Below are 14,652 nucleotides of genomic sequence, written 5' to 3'. Positions count from 1 at the left end.
AAAAGTCAAACGTTTTTGGCAGATGATGTTCAATTACGTTTAATAGGATGTTTTACGTGAATACTATTTAATTATGATTAAATTGTAGTGTAGTAATGTGTAAATGTAGTAGTATTGTAGTTATTTGCAATTTAGTAATATTATTTGCTATTTATAGGTGGAATTGAACGAAGAAGAAACTATTTTGATCATTCGGCGTCTGCACAAAGTGTTACGTCCATTCTTACTTCGCAGACTTAAAAAAGAAGTCGAGTCTCAACTTCCTGATAAAGTTGAATATATCATCAAGTGTGAAATGTCCGGTTTGCAAAAAGTACTTTACAGGTAAACTTTATACCAATTTTATAATTAAATATTAACTTCCCGAAGGAGAATTTATGTTTTCATATATCGAAAAATCCGATTCGCTAATTTTCTGTTTCTCCTTGTGACGTTTCAAGCCATTCTGAATCGATGAGATCAAATTGGGAAAAAGTAGTGGTAATGTGTGTTATGTGAAACAGATTTTTTGCCGTAAATCGACGTTTTCTCGAAAACGGCTGTGCCGATTTAAAAATTTAAAAGCCATTCGATGTATCAATCGTTTGTTAGTTTTGTGGAACGATCGGCGAGACGTTTCTTTATAAATAGCAGAAAAGTGAAAAAATTCGTGCAGGTTTTAGCCCGCAAATTCTGAACCGATTATGAAAATTCAAAACTGTTCGAAAGGTATTGATTGGGAATTGTGCTGATTATTTTTGGTAAAGATCGGCCGGGTCGTTTCCTTGTAAAATAAAGTTTAAAAAAAAAATTTCGACGATTTTTATGATTATTTTTTTTGACGGTAGATATCATAGTCTTCTAGATCATACTAAAATATTTACGGCCCTACGACAATTGGTTTAACTTTGAAAATTCGTCAAAGTTTTCAAAAATTGGTATCGTTTTTTTGGCATTTGTCAAAATTAGACCTTTCATCGACGTTTTCTCAAAAACGTCTGAACCGATTTCAGAAATTTAAAAGCCATTTGATGTATTTCGGTGACGACTATCGTTTGTCAGTTTTGTGCTCGATCTGCCAAGCCGTTTCTTTGTAATTTGAAAAAAAGTGTTAAACTTTTCGTCCACATTTAAGCTCATCCTACCGAACCGATTTTAAAAAATCAAAAACTGTTCGAGAGATATTAGTTGGGAATGGTACTGATTAATTTTAGGTGAAAATCTACCGAGCCGTTTTCTTGTAATGAACTGTTGAAAAAAAATTTAAGCCGATTTTCATGGAACTTTTTTTGGGCGATATACATCATGGTCTTATAGAACTTACTGTAATATTACGGCCTTACGACAAGTAGTTTAATTTTAAAAATTCGTCACACTTTGCTAAAATTATTATCGTTTTTTTTAAGTAGGATTGATGAAGTATATTATTTACACTTTTTTTTATTAAATCGATTATTTACGCATATCGGTAAGTTCATGTAACTTGCCTCAAGGCTAAATACCAAACCAACTAGTTCATTATTTATTTATTTAACATGTGTTTTTTTATCCAGGCATATGCAAAGTAAAGGCGTTCTGCTTACTGATGGTTCCGAGAAGGGAAATAAGGGCAAAGGTGGAGCTAAGGCTCTGATGAACACCATTGTCCAGTTGCGTAAACTTTGTAACCATCCTTTCATGTTCCAACATATCGAAGAGAAGTTTGCTGATCATATGGGATCTACTGGAATCACAAATGGGTAATAATAATAATAATAATAATAATAATAATAAAATAATAATATATCTATATATATATATATATATATATATATATATATATATAATGTGTTACAATTATTCCAATATTGACCAAAATTTTTTGTTTCAGGCCTGATCTGTATAGAGTTTCTGGTAAATTTGAATTGCTCGACAGAATTTTACCAAAATTGAAGTCTACTGGACACAGAGTTTTGCTTTTCTGTCAAATGACACAATGTATGACCATTATCGAAGATTATTTAATGTGGAGACAATTCCATTATCTAAGGTAAAATAGTAATTAATATCTTTACCTTTAACATTAATGTTCAATTTATTTATATTTATATTTATAAAGATTAGTAATTTATATTTATACATTTTTATTATATTTGTCTTTATATTGGTTTAGATTTATATTTATTAATTTTTTTTTTTGAATTTATTATATAAATTATATCAGAATTTATTTCTAATTTCATTTTTTTTATTTGTATCTGTATTTTAATTTCTAATTTTAATTCTAAGTTATTTTTGTAATTCATATTAACTTCCCTTAGGGTAAGTTATTGTAATGGGCCGAAAATCGGAATTGAAAATCTTTACATTTCTCGACGTTTAAAGGTTTCTGAACATTTGGCATACTTCAGAAAAATGGATGTGTGTTGTGTGGTGTGTGTGTGTGTATGTGTATGTATGTATGGATACAAATTTTCGCCGCACGTTTTCGGGGCGTACGGATCAACCGATTTGAATGGTTTAAAAACATTCGATTCCTATTGATAAGAAAAGAGCTGATTAGTTTTGGTAGAGGCAGTCCAGCAGGTACGGAGATAACGAGCAAAGAGTGCAGAAAATAGAAATCGAATTTTTGAGAGAACGGAGTATCCGCTTTGAATGATCTAAAAACATTCAATTAGTAATGATTGGGAGAAGGAGTTATTAGTTTTTGGCAAAGGCAGGCCCAGCCATTTTCGAAGATATGGAGCTAAATATGTAAAAAATGGCAGTTTTTGAGAGAACTAAGCGTCCGATTCAATTGATTCAAAAAACTTTCTGCTTGTCTTAACAAAATAATTGATTTTGGAAAAAAAAAATTTTGTTCCATTTTTTTTTTTAATTTTTTGTATATCGAAAATAATTCAGATTTTATTTTTAATTTTGACTATTGTTCTAATATACTTTAAACAAATAATTTCAACTCTGCAATTCAGATTATATAATTCTTATAAATATTAGACAATGTTACAATATTTATAATAATCTATTTGAAAACATTCAATATTCCTCGAACATTTCGTTACGGTACGGTAAGTTCCAGCAATTTGCCTTAAGGCACGATGCCACCCACCCCACTAGTTTATATTTATATTAGTATTTGTAATTTACATTTATATTTATACACTTTTATTATATTTATATCAGTTTAGATTTTTATTTAACTAAATTTTTATTTTTATTTTTTTTAATATTCATTATATATGTATTTATATAAGTAATTTTTAATTTCAATTCTAATTCTAATTTTTTTATTAAAATTTTATTTTCTATTCTAATTCTTACTTTATTTTTAATTTTAATTTTTTTATTTGTATTGTTTTTGTATATGTTCTTAATTTTTAATTCTATTTCTAATTCTAATAATTTGTAATTTAATTTGTTTTTAATTTCTAATTTTAATTTTAATATATTTTTTTATTTTGAAATTTTTATTTACTTACAATTCTAATTTTAATTTAATTTTTGTATTTTTTATATTTATATTATTTTTAATTTATAGTTTTTAATACTAATTCTATTTATTTATTTTTTATTTCTACTTATGATTGCTTTTTCTTTTAGATTGGATGGTACAACGAAAGCAGAAGATCGTGGTGACCTTTTAAAGAAATTCAACGATCCCAAATCTGAATACTTCTTGTTCTTGCTCTCCACTCGTGCTGGTGGTCTCGGTTTGAATTTACAATCTGCTGACACCGTTGTCATCTTTGACTCTGATTGGAATCCTCATCAGGTAATAAATAGATGAAAATTATAACTGTATATTTATAATTACTATTTTCTTTCATTTATACTTTTTTAATAGGATTTGCAAGCTCAAGATCGTGCCCATCGTATCGGTCAAAGAAATGAAGTCAGGGTTTTACGTCTGATGACAGTCAATTCTGTCGAGGAAAGAATTTTGGCTGCAGCCAGGTAAAATAATTAGACATATGCTTTTTAAATTCCTGAAGGAGAAGTTTGTTTTCATCAAAAAATCCGATTCGCTAATTTTATGTTTTCTCGACGTTTCAAGCCGTTCTGAATCGAATGAGACCAAATTTGGAAAAAGTATGTGTGTGTGTGTGTGTGAACAGATTTTTTGCCGTAAATCGACGTTTTCTCCAAAAACAGCTGGACCGATTTTAAAAATTTAAAAGCCATTCGATGTATCTCGACGAGAGCTATTGTTCGTCAGTTTTGTGCAACGATCGGCCAAGCCGTTTCTTTATAAATCGCAGAAAAGTGAAAAATTTTTCGTCTACGTTTTAGCCCGCAATTCTGAATCGATTTTGAAAATTCAAAAACCGTTCGAAAGATATTGTTTGGGAATCGTGCTGATAGTTTTTTGGTAGAGATCGGCCGGGCCGTTTTCTTGTAATAAAGTTTAAAAAAAAAAAAAACTCGACGATTTTTATGATTATTTTTTGACGGTAGATACCATAGTCTTCTAGATCGTACTAAAATATTACGGCCCTACGACAATTGGTTTAACTTTAAAAATTCGTCAAAGTTTGCAAAAATCAGTATGGTCTTTTTGCATTTGTCAAAATTAGACCTTTGATCGACGTTTTCTCTCAAAAACGCCTGAACCGATTTTAGAAATTTAAAAGCCGTTTGATGTATTTCGGTGAGAACTATCGTTTGTCAGTTTTTGTGTGACGATCTGCCAAGCCGTTTCTTTGCAATTTGAAAAAAAGTGTTAAACTTTTCGTCCACATTTAGCTCATCCTACCGAACCGATTTTGAAAAATCAAAAACTGTTTGAAAGATATTAGTTGGGAATGATACTGATTAGTTTCAGGTGAAATCTACCGAGCCGTTTTCTTGTAATTAACTGTTAAAAAAAAAAATTAAGCCGATTTTCATGGAACTTTTTTTGGCGATATACTTCATGGTCTTATAGAACTTACTTTAATATTACGGCCTTACGACAAGTAGTTTAATTTTAAAAATTCGTCAAACTTTGCTAAAATTAGTATCGTTTTTTTTAAAGTAGGATTGATGAAGTATATTATTTACACATTTTTTTTTGATTAAGTCGATTATTTACACATATCGGGAAGTTCATGTAACTTGACTCAAGGCTAAATACCAAACCAACTAGTTGATTATATTGTTTAAACTTGAATTTATTACTTTTTCAGGTACAAGTTGAACATGGACGAAAAAGTCATCCAAGCCGGTATGTTCGATCAGAAATCAACTGGTTCAGAGCGTCAACAGTTCTTGCAGAGTATTTTGCATCAGGACGAAGCTGATGAAGAGGTAACATAATTTTATACAATCAATTTATAGTGTGCAATTAAATTTTTATTTATGTGTATTGTTTTTTTTTTTTTTGAATAGGAGGAAAATGAAGTGCCGGATGATGAAATGATAAACTTGATGATTTCAAGATCCGAAGAGGAATTGGAAATCTTTAAAAAGATGGATGAAAAACGCAAAGAGGAAAACAAAGGTGGCAAGAGTCGTTTGATTGAAATTTCAGAGTTGCCGGAGTGGCTGGTTAAGGAAGACGATGAGGTAAATTTCAAACTTAAAAAAAAAGTTTTACAATATACCCAATGCAAAAAGCATTATCCAAATATAATTCTATTTTTTTATTATTTATATTTATAATCTTAATTTTTGAATCCTAATTCTAATTTTATCTTTAATTTTTAACTTCCCGTAAGGCAAGTTATAGTAATCGCAAAAAAATCGAAAATGAAAATTTTTATATATCTTTACGTTTCAAAACCTTCTGAACATTTTGGCATACCTTAGAAAAAATGGATGTATGTGTGTGTGTGTATGTGTGTGTGTATGCGTATGTGTGCGTGTGTGTTGTATGTGCGGATACAAATTATCGTCGACGATTTCGGGAACACGAATCAACCGATTTGAATAATTCAAAAAACATTCGATTCGTATTGATAAGGAGATGTGCTGATTTGTTTTTGGAAAAGGCAGGTTTAGCCGTTCCGAAGATACGGGGCAAAAAGTGCCGAAAACGGTAACTCAGTTTTTATGAGAACGGAGCGTCCGATTTTAATAATTCAAAAAACATTTTATTTGTATTGACTAAATGAAGAACTGTTCAAAATTTTGGAAAGGCAGGTCCAACGACTTTGGAGATATGGAGGAAAAAGTAAAAAAATGAGCCATTTGGCGGTCACAAATGATCATTAGACATATGCACATCAAATTATCAGATATTTTATAGAGATTTTAACAATAAGTATAAATTTTGTTTACATTCCCATGGGTTCCGTACCAATGTTTACGCGTTAGACGACGACGCGGCGCTTACGCGCTTTGATATTTCGTCTTTATGCAGTTAAAGCAGTGCGATTGCTTTGAAAAAAACCTTCAGAATTTCCAAAATATGTCAAAAAGAAGAAAGCATTTTTCTTTTCGAAAAAAATTTGTTTTCAAAAAAAATTTTTTTTAAAAAAAAGTATTTTTTTGTCAAATTTATAGTTTCTGAAAAATCTTATTATTTCGAAGTAAAATTTTTTCAAAAATGTTAATTGTTTTTAAAAAAATAATTTTTGGTATGGGAAGTTCCAGCAATTTGCCTTAAGGCACGATGCCTTAATTGCCTTAAGACAGAATTCCACTTACAGCTAGTATTTATTTTTATTCCTTTTTAGTTTTTATTCCTATTCTAATTTTATTTTTAAATTTATTTGTTTTTCATCATTAATACTTATATTTTTATTATTTATAATTGAAATTCAATTTTTTTTATATTTGTTTTTAATTTTTGAATTCTACTTCTAATTTTATTTTATATTTTATTAATATTTTTTATTATTTATATTAACATATCATCTTTATTAAATATTACAATTAATTATTTTGTTTTGCATGCTATTTAATAAATACTTTGTTGCTAATTGATATAATTATCAATTTTATTTTAAAGGTTGAAAGATGGACCTATGATGAAAATGAAGATAGCATTCTTGGAAGAGGTTCTCGTCAAAGGAAAGAAGTTGATTACACGGATAGTTTAACAGAGAAGGAGTGGCTCAAGGTGAGTCTTTTAAATAAATTGTTATTCTTCAAATGTATCTATATCAGCTATAAAATATTTAATTTACTAAATATTAAATTGTTGTTCTATAATTGGTAACAAAAAAGTTTATATATATAGAATTCTTTTATTCTTTTATTTTCTCATTCAGTTTGCTAGTCACCAGTAGAGCTCTTTTTCTTAGAATCCATGTCACTGATCCGAAAAGACTAAGGCTTTGGCTCGTCAGTAGAGTTCCTTTTTGAACGTTTTGTCTTAAAATTTACGCTGGTCATACACAAAATAATTATTTTAATTTCGAGTTTTATTAAATTTCCACGTCAGTAGAATCTTTTACTGTTTTTCGTTCAATTTGCTTGTCAGTAGAGTTTCTTTTCTTGGAATCCATGTTTCTGATCTTTAAAAGACTAAGGCTTTCGCTCGTCAGTAGAGTTCTCTTTTAAATGAAAATTTTCATATCTCTTTACGTTTCAAAGTTTTTTGAACATTTAGGCATACCTAAACGAAGAACTGTTCAAATTTTTGGTGAGGCAGGTCCAGCGATTGTGGACTCTTGATAAAAATAAGTTAAAAAAAATGCCATTTGGCAGTCAAAAATGTTCATTAGACTTATGCATATCAAATTATCAGATATTTTGTCAAGATTTTAATAATGTGTACACATTTTGTGTCAATTTTTTTGGTTTCCTTACCAAGATTTTTAATTTTGAAATGTACGTAAAAGGTTCAAACAAATGTCTTCGACATTTTTGACAGTATGGAATAACCGATTTGTATGATTGAAAAATCATTCGGTTCGTACTCGATCACGAGGCGTTTTTACCAAAGGCACGTCTAGACGTTTCGGAGGTATGGAGCGCAAAGGTTGTAAAAACGGTTATGCAGTTTTTGAGAGAGGATCATCCGATTAGATTAGTTCAAAAAAACTTTTGCTTGAGTAGACTGTGCGATTAATTCAAAAAATACTTTCACAGAAATTTTCGTAAGTTTGAGATTTTTTTAAAAAAAATTAAATTTTCAACATAAATTCAGTTTCAAAAAATTCGAATTTTCGAAATTTTTCATCATTTTCAAAAAAACTAAATTTTGAAAAATTTCAAAAATATCCAAATTACAAAAAGAAACGATTTCTTACAAAAATTTGAGCATTCTTCGAAGTTTTTAAAAATATCGAATATTCCAAATTCTCAAAAAATTTAAAAAAAAACGTTTATTTTAAAAATGCCAAAAAATTCTAACTTTTAACAAAAATCTAAATTTTTTTTAAAAAAATTAAATTTAAAAAAAGAACAAATTAAAAAAAAAATTATAAACATACACATAAGTTGTTTGTAGAATTCGCTCGTCGACCAATTTAAAAAGCACTTCTAAGTTTACAGTATGTATGCATATCAAATAATCTATTTGAAATTATTAAAAACAATTATTGATTATTTTCATTTCTCGAATTTTTAATTACGGTACGGAAAGTTCCAGCAATTTGCCTCAATAATAATAATAATAATAATATAATACACTTAAATTTGTTAAAATATCATAAAATAACCTAAAATTTGTTAAATAAAATAATTATATTGTAAAAGTATTGCAAAGCTTATTAAAATACATATTACATTTTAAAAAATACTTGCAACAAACAAACTAGTTATATTTAAAAATAATTAAAATTAACTAAATATAAATAAGTTTATAGTAAATAATAAATAAATAAGTAATAAAATAGCTAATAGTTAATTAAATTATACTAAACCGGTAAAATTATGACTTGAGCCTTATTATAATATTATTATACCGACGACTTGTAAAATAAATAAATAAATAAATAAATACATAAATCATGGCACGATGCCATGCACCCCACTAGTTCTCATTCAGTTTACTAGTCATCAGTAGAGCTCATTTTTTTAGAATCCAATAAGACAAGAATAATATTGTTAATAATCTTATTATTGTTAATAATTGTGAATAATCTTAAAATATAAATATTAGTATCTAAAAAAAAATCTATTATTTTTTAGGCTATCGATGATGGAGCAGAATATGAAGAAGAGGAAGAGGAGGAAGAAGAGAAGGATCTGAAGAAGAAGAAAGGACGTAAACGAAAGTAAGTTTTTGATACTTTTACAAATTATTTACTAAAATAGATCTAGGCAATTAAGTGTAATTTGTGCGCTTCATAAAACACAATTTTTTTTCTTCAAGAAACAGAAGAAATGATGATTCGGAAGGCGAATCACCAGCTCCCGTCAAACGCAAACGAGGTCCCCAGCCTTCGGGTTCGAGTAGCAATTCTGGAAAATCAGCAGATCAAGTATTGAGAAAACAGATGAAGAAGACCATGAACACTGTCATCAAATACACAGACGGGTAAATAATTATATATATATACTGTAGAATCCGCTTAGTATGACATCGAAGGGACGCCGAAATTTCGTCATACTAACCGGTCGTCATACAAAGCATACTGAAGAAAATTTAATATGTAAATATGTTACATGTTTCAGTAATTTAAAAGAAAAGCCTATACATACATTTTAATTAAAAATAAAAATGACACATTAAAATTTAATATAAAATAAAATTGACATAGGGTAGGGCGGGGCACAAAGGTCCAATTTGACTTACAGTAATTATACTATCTCAACCCAATGAACAACACATAACACACATCAAACAAGCATCTATCAAACTATGTTCAGAAAAACTTACATACATACGTACATAATTCCTAATTATATAAATATTATATTTAGTACTATTTTTCAAAAATTTAGTATCTGACCCATTTTATCTCACATATGGGGTAAAGTGGGACAACCAGGGGGCGAACAGATGCAATTTCTTCTATTAAATTTTAAAGGGATTTTACGCTACATTATTGAACCAATGCAAAATATTAATTCTGTGAGTACATTTGTTACAAAGATAACACAGTATATTACATTGATCTGCTATTGATCAGAAATATTCATCAGAAGAGCCGAAATAACAATTTATTTAATTAATCTCTTGTAAAATTGCTTTTTTTTAAACTTTATACTATTTTATTGCTTACATGTTTGCTAAAGTAAAAGTTCAGCTGGTCCTTTTTATCCCACTCATTGCTGCTTATTTTCTGCTAGCAAAGTCATAAGAATGATGGTGATGACTGGTTATACATTTTTACATTTTTTGCCCTCTACTATCAAATATTTTTTTAAAAAAAAATTAATTTTATTTGTTTACGAGATATCCGTGGTGGACTATTAATAATTGGTCTACCCTACCCACAAACATACAAATGTGATTTTTTAATGTAAGTAATCAGTAATTTTTGATTGATTTCTTTACATAATTTTATTGTAAAAACAGTCCCTGGTGCTACTGTGCACAAAAGACATGGCAATTGCTTTCGTAATCTTGGCCACATCATGTAAAATCATGTCGGTCATTATAATAGGACATAATTTTTTGCAAAAATGGATCAATATAAGCAACATGTCAATGTAAGCGATGTCAATATATGCGACTAGACAGCTGTTTTTTAAGGAATTTTATATGGAAACCAAACTTCCTAGTGCGATTACGTCATAATAAGCGGTTGTCAATATATCCGGCGTCATACTAATCGGATTCTACTGTACATGTATAAATACATACCTAATATTTCCAAGTTTATTTTTATTATTATTTCTCCTGTGTCTTTTACCCCAGTTCGGGAAGAATTCTGAGTGAACCCTTCATGAAACTACCGTCCCGCAAGGAGCTGCCACACTACTATGAAATAATTCGTAAGCCAATGGACATCAAAAAGATTATGCAACGAATTGAAGAGGTTAAGGTGATTTAGTAGTTACATCATTCATTATTCATCCTCATCTGTAATTTACTGTTTTAAATCTATAATGCTGACGAATCAGTCGAGGAGCGAGTTAGGTAGATTGAAACTTGATTGAGGTAACATGGAAATGATAATGATAATGGATTCATTTGGGTACATTTAACTTTCATTGAAATGCACAAACAAAACCATTTTGACTATCGACACATTATTATTTTCATCAACATGTAGGGGTTAATTTCTTGAATAAAATATAAATGTTATGTATAAATGCTATGTATTTGCTGTGCGTTCAGGCGTTTCAAACATAAAACCTAACCTCCAAAAAGCACAAATAAGAATTTTATCATAATTTAAATTTTCAACTTTTGGAGGTTAGGTTTATTTGTGACTCATAATACTCATATGATTATAGACTATCATTTATATTTTTGGCCTCATAATCTTCATAGCTCTTCAAGAACTCCATGCTTAATCGTTTTGCATTATAACATATCATTTATTTTAGAATTTGGATATAATGTTATATTACAAATGCTGCCATTATATCCAGTTTCTACTATATACCTTCCAATTTATTCATTTCACATAAATAATTACATCTATTTCCCACCAATAGTATGCAGATTTCAACGACTTGGAGAAAGATTTCACACAGCTTTGCCAAAATGCCCAAATCTACAATGAGGAGGACTCGTGATTCATAAAGACAGTGTGGTGCTACAAGCTGTGTTTGCTAACGCTCGACAGAAGTTTGAGAACCAAGATCAGAGCAATAGTGGAAGCGCTTCAACTTCCAGAGTTGCTACACCCGATAGTGAAAATGAAGGTAAGGGTAATAGTAATAAAAGTTAACTTATACACAATCATGACACTTATTAAAAATATAATAAGCACAACTAAATAATTATATTTTACTAGCTGACCCGGCAAACGTTGTTTTGCTAAGTAGGGTATATTCTAAATAATTTCTAGAGAATCAAAAATATTAATACTTTAAGTGTATAAGGATGTGTTGTTTTAATGCTCTACACAATGAGTTATTATTATTAGGTTGTCAAATATCTCCCTTCCGCTTTTTTGCTATTGGTTTATAATACAAAAAGGCGGAAGGGAGATATTTGACAACCTAATATCAAAACAGGTTTAATGTCTTATTTAAATTTTAAAGGTATTTTACAAAATAATTACATTTTTAATTAATGCTAAAAAACTACCAACGGAAAAAAACTTTTATTATGGATTTTCAAAGATTACCGTTTATCTCCCGATAGCAAAGTCATATGAATCAAGGTTATAGCTGGTTATACATCTTTTTCCCCCCTACTTTCAAATAATGTGTTTAAAATGTGCTTAACTTTACTGGTTTTTGACACATTGGTGGTGGACGCTTTTAACCCCCGACCTTCATATATTACTATCTATTCTTCGATAAATTCTGGGAAATGATAACTGGGAAAATGTTATTCGACAAAATGTTCCTTTGATGATACCAAATTTAGGTTCTGAATTTAAATTACATCATAAATAAAAAATAATATAGCTTAGAAAATGTTTTATAAATACCAATGAGTATGTAATTTTAAAATTGAGATCTTTCAGAGCACCGTGTTTCAGAAAAATATGATTTGCAAAAAAAATGCTAACAACGCCAAAAAGTGCATTTTCATTTTAACATTTCAAAAAATTGATATTGTTGAGTTTGTAGTAACACTTGCAGCCCTATTACATGATTTTTACTGAATTGCAAATTTATAGCTGTTTTTTTGTAAGAAACATGTGTGATTTTATATTTTTATAATTTAGTACACATATTAGAAATAACATACTAATTTTGTGACTCTAGTATAACGTTTTATATTTTTAAATATTTTTAAAATCTCATCAAACCGTGGACTTGCAACTATTGCAAGAGTGCATTTGTTTGTTTGCGAATTGCACATTTATAGCTTTTTTTGTTAGAAAATATGTGATTTTATATTTTTATAATTGAGTACATATATTGGGAAATAACATACTAAAATTTCATAGCTCTGGTATAATATTGTATATTTTTAAAAACATTTTTCAAAAGTACTTCTCATATCCTATCCACCGTCGATTCGCAACTATAAAATAGAGTATGCAAGTGTACATTGCAATTTTTTAGTTTCTTCTGTTAGAAATAGGGTTTGTCGGTTTCAAAACCGGTTTTAAAACCCGGTTTTTTGGCGAAAATTATGGAATTCGAAAACCGATTTTTTAGTGAAAAAAGTCGGTTTTCACTTTATAAATGGAAAATGACAATTAAAGCCAAATATAAGATAGATGAAAGCGTTCTGATTCTTGAAATCATATCGGTTCAATAGCATTTGGAATCTTATCAGTCTGCAATGGTTTCCCAGAATGGTTTTGTGTTAGACCAATGTAATATTTAATTGAGATTTTTATACCAGTTTATATATTAATTTAAATCAGTTTTGACTTCTTGAAGAAGTAACTTCCTCTACTCAAACTAACAAAAAAAAAGAGTTTTGAACCCTAGAAGCTACAAATTAAAGAACAAAAAACTAAAAATTATTATTCAGGCTTTAAAAACAATAATTGGTCGCAAGTATGAGAGTATTTTCTATTTCAGAAATTGTGTGAGTAAAACAATAAAGGACTCTTTAAATCATATTATTATTAAACAAAAAAACAATTAGAATGTTTAAAATTAATTATTAAGATTACTCGGAACAGACAATACGCGAGTTTAGCAATTGTTTTTAAAAACTATAATTGATATTAACAAGTCAACACGTATCTAATATTTTTTTATTTTTTTTATTTCAATGAATGTTTTTTATTTAAAAATGTATTATTTTTATTTGTTCGAAAACTTTCCTTTTACTATCATAAAAATATTTGCTTCTATATGTGAAAATGATGCATGAATAACGAATATTATTTTCAAAGTATTTAATCCATATAAACTATTATTTTTTAGTTCTACTAATTAAAATAAAATAATTTTGTTTGCTATCCATAAATTGAACAATAAATAAATTCAGTCAAATACTGCTCTAAATTACACTAAATTTGCGGATAAATTACAGAATATTTGAGCAAAATTTAAAACCGGTTTTAGTAAAAATAAAAAATCGAAAACCGGTTTTCTGAAATGTCGGTTTTTGTATAAACCCTAGTTAGTAACATATTTGATTTTATGTTTTTATAATTCAGTACCACATATAATAAATAACATACTATAATTTCATAACTGTATTACAACGCTTTACATTTTTAAAATATATTTTAAGCCGTCAATTTGTTTACGTCAAAACTTTTACTAACGTTTTTGTATATAAATAAAACTACAAACAAAACTATACTTACCACAATTTAATCATAATTAAATAATATTCACGTAAAACACCTATTAAACGTAATGGAACTCATCTGACATTTGACGGATTAGCCACCGTTCATTGTTTTATTCAAATTACGCCTCTACAAAAAATGTTAAATTAAAAATGTAAAGTTTTTACGCGATTTGAAATAATATCTCACCTTTCCGACAACTACTGATTAGCACGAATTTTTCAAGACTAAGACTGGCCAAATCGCTTAGCCGTTTTCGAGTTTTACCGGATCATTGATCGAGAGCTCCATTTTTATATATAAGATTACCATTTTATTTTTTATTCCAATCTATTTTTTACCAGATGATGATGACAATGCCTCAGATGCCGACTCCTCTGTCAAAATGAAATTAAAGCTGAACAAAACCAAGAAGACACCAGGACGCAAAAAGAAAATCTCAAAGAAGTATGCCATCTCGGATGACGATGATGATGAAGTAGATTAA

General features: G+C 28.6%; 1 protein-coding gene across 1 annotated transcript in view; it reads left to right on the top strand.

Annotated features, from left to right (window-relative positions):
• The window catches only part of LOC113387525 (ATP-dependent helicase brm-like), a 33,313-nt gene extending 21,735 nt beyond the window's left edge, over positions 1-11,578 (top strand). Inside the window, 12 exon segments of the mRNA XM_026624854.1 lie at positions 158-324; positions 1,533-1,721; positions 1,814-2,008; positions 3,562-3,733; positions 3,806-3,915; positions 5,127-5,247; positions 5,329-5,505; positions 6,893-7,003; positions 9,022-9,107; positions 9,206-9,370; positions 10,697-10,817; positions 11,443-11,578. Coding sequence (XP_026480639.1) covers positions 158-324; positions 1,533-1,721; positions 1,814-2,008; positions 3,562-3,733; positions 3,806-3,915; positions 5,127-5,247; positions 5,329-5,505; positions 6,893-7,003; positions 9,022-9,107; positions 9,206-9,370; positions 10,697-10,817; positions 11,443-11,523 — 1,695 coding nt within the window. The 3' untranslated portion in view covers positions 11,524-11,578.
• The last annotated feature ends 3,074 nt before the right edge of the window (positions 11,579-14,652 follow it).

This window comes from Ctenocephalides felis, unplaced genomic scaffold (genome assembly GCF_003426905.1).
Source record: "Ctenocephalides felis isolate EL2017-DRISC unplaced genomic scaffold, ASM342690v1 CF-g0.4_SCAFFOLD_03572, whole genome shotgun sequence".
Classification (NCBI taxonomy): Eukaryota; Metazoa; Arthropoda; class Insecta; order Siphonaptera; family Pulicidae; genus Ctenocephalides; species Ctenocephalides felis.
Note: the sequence above shows the minus strand (reverse complement) of the source record. Positions and strands in the feature narration are given on the sequence as shown.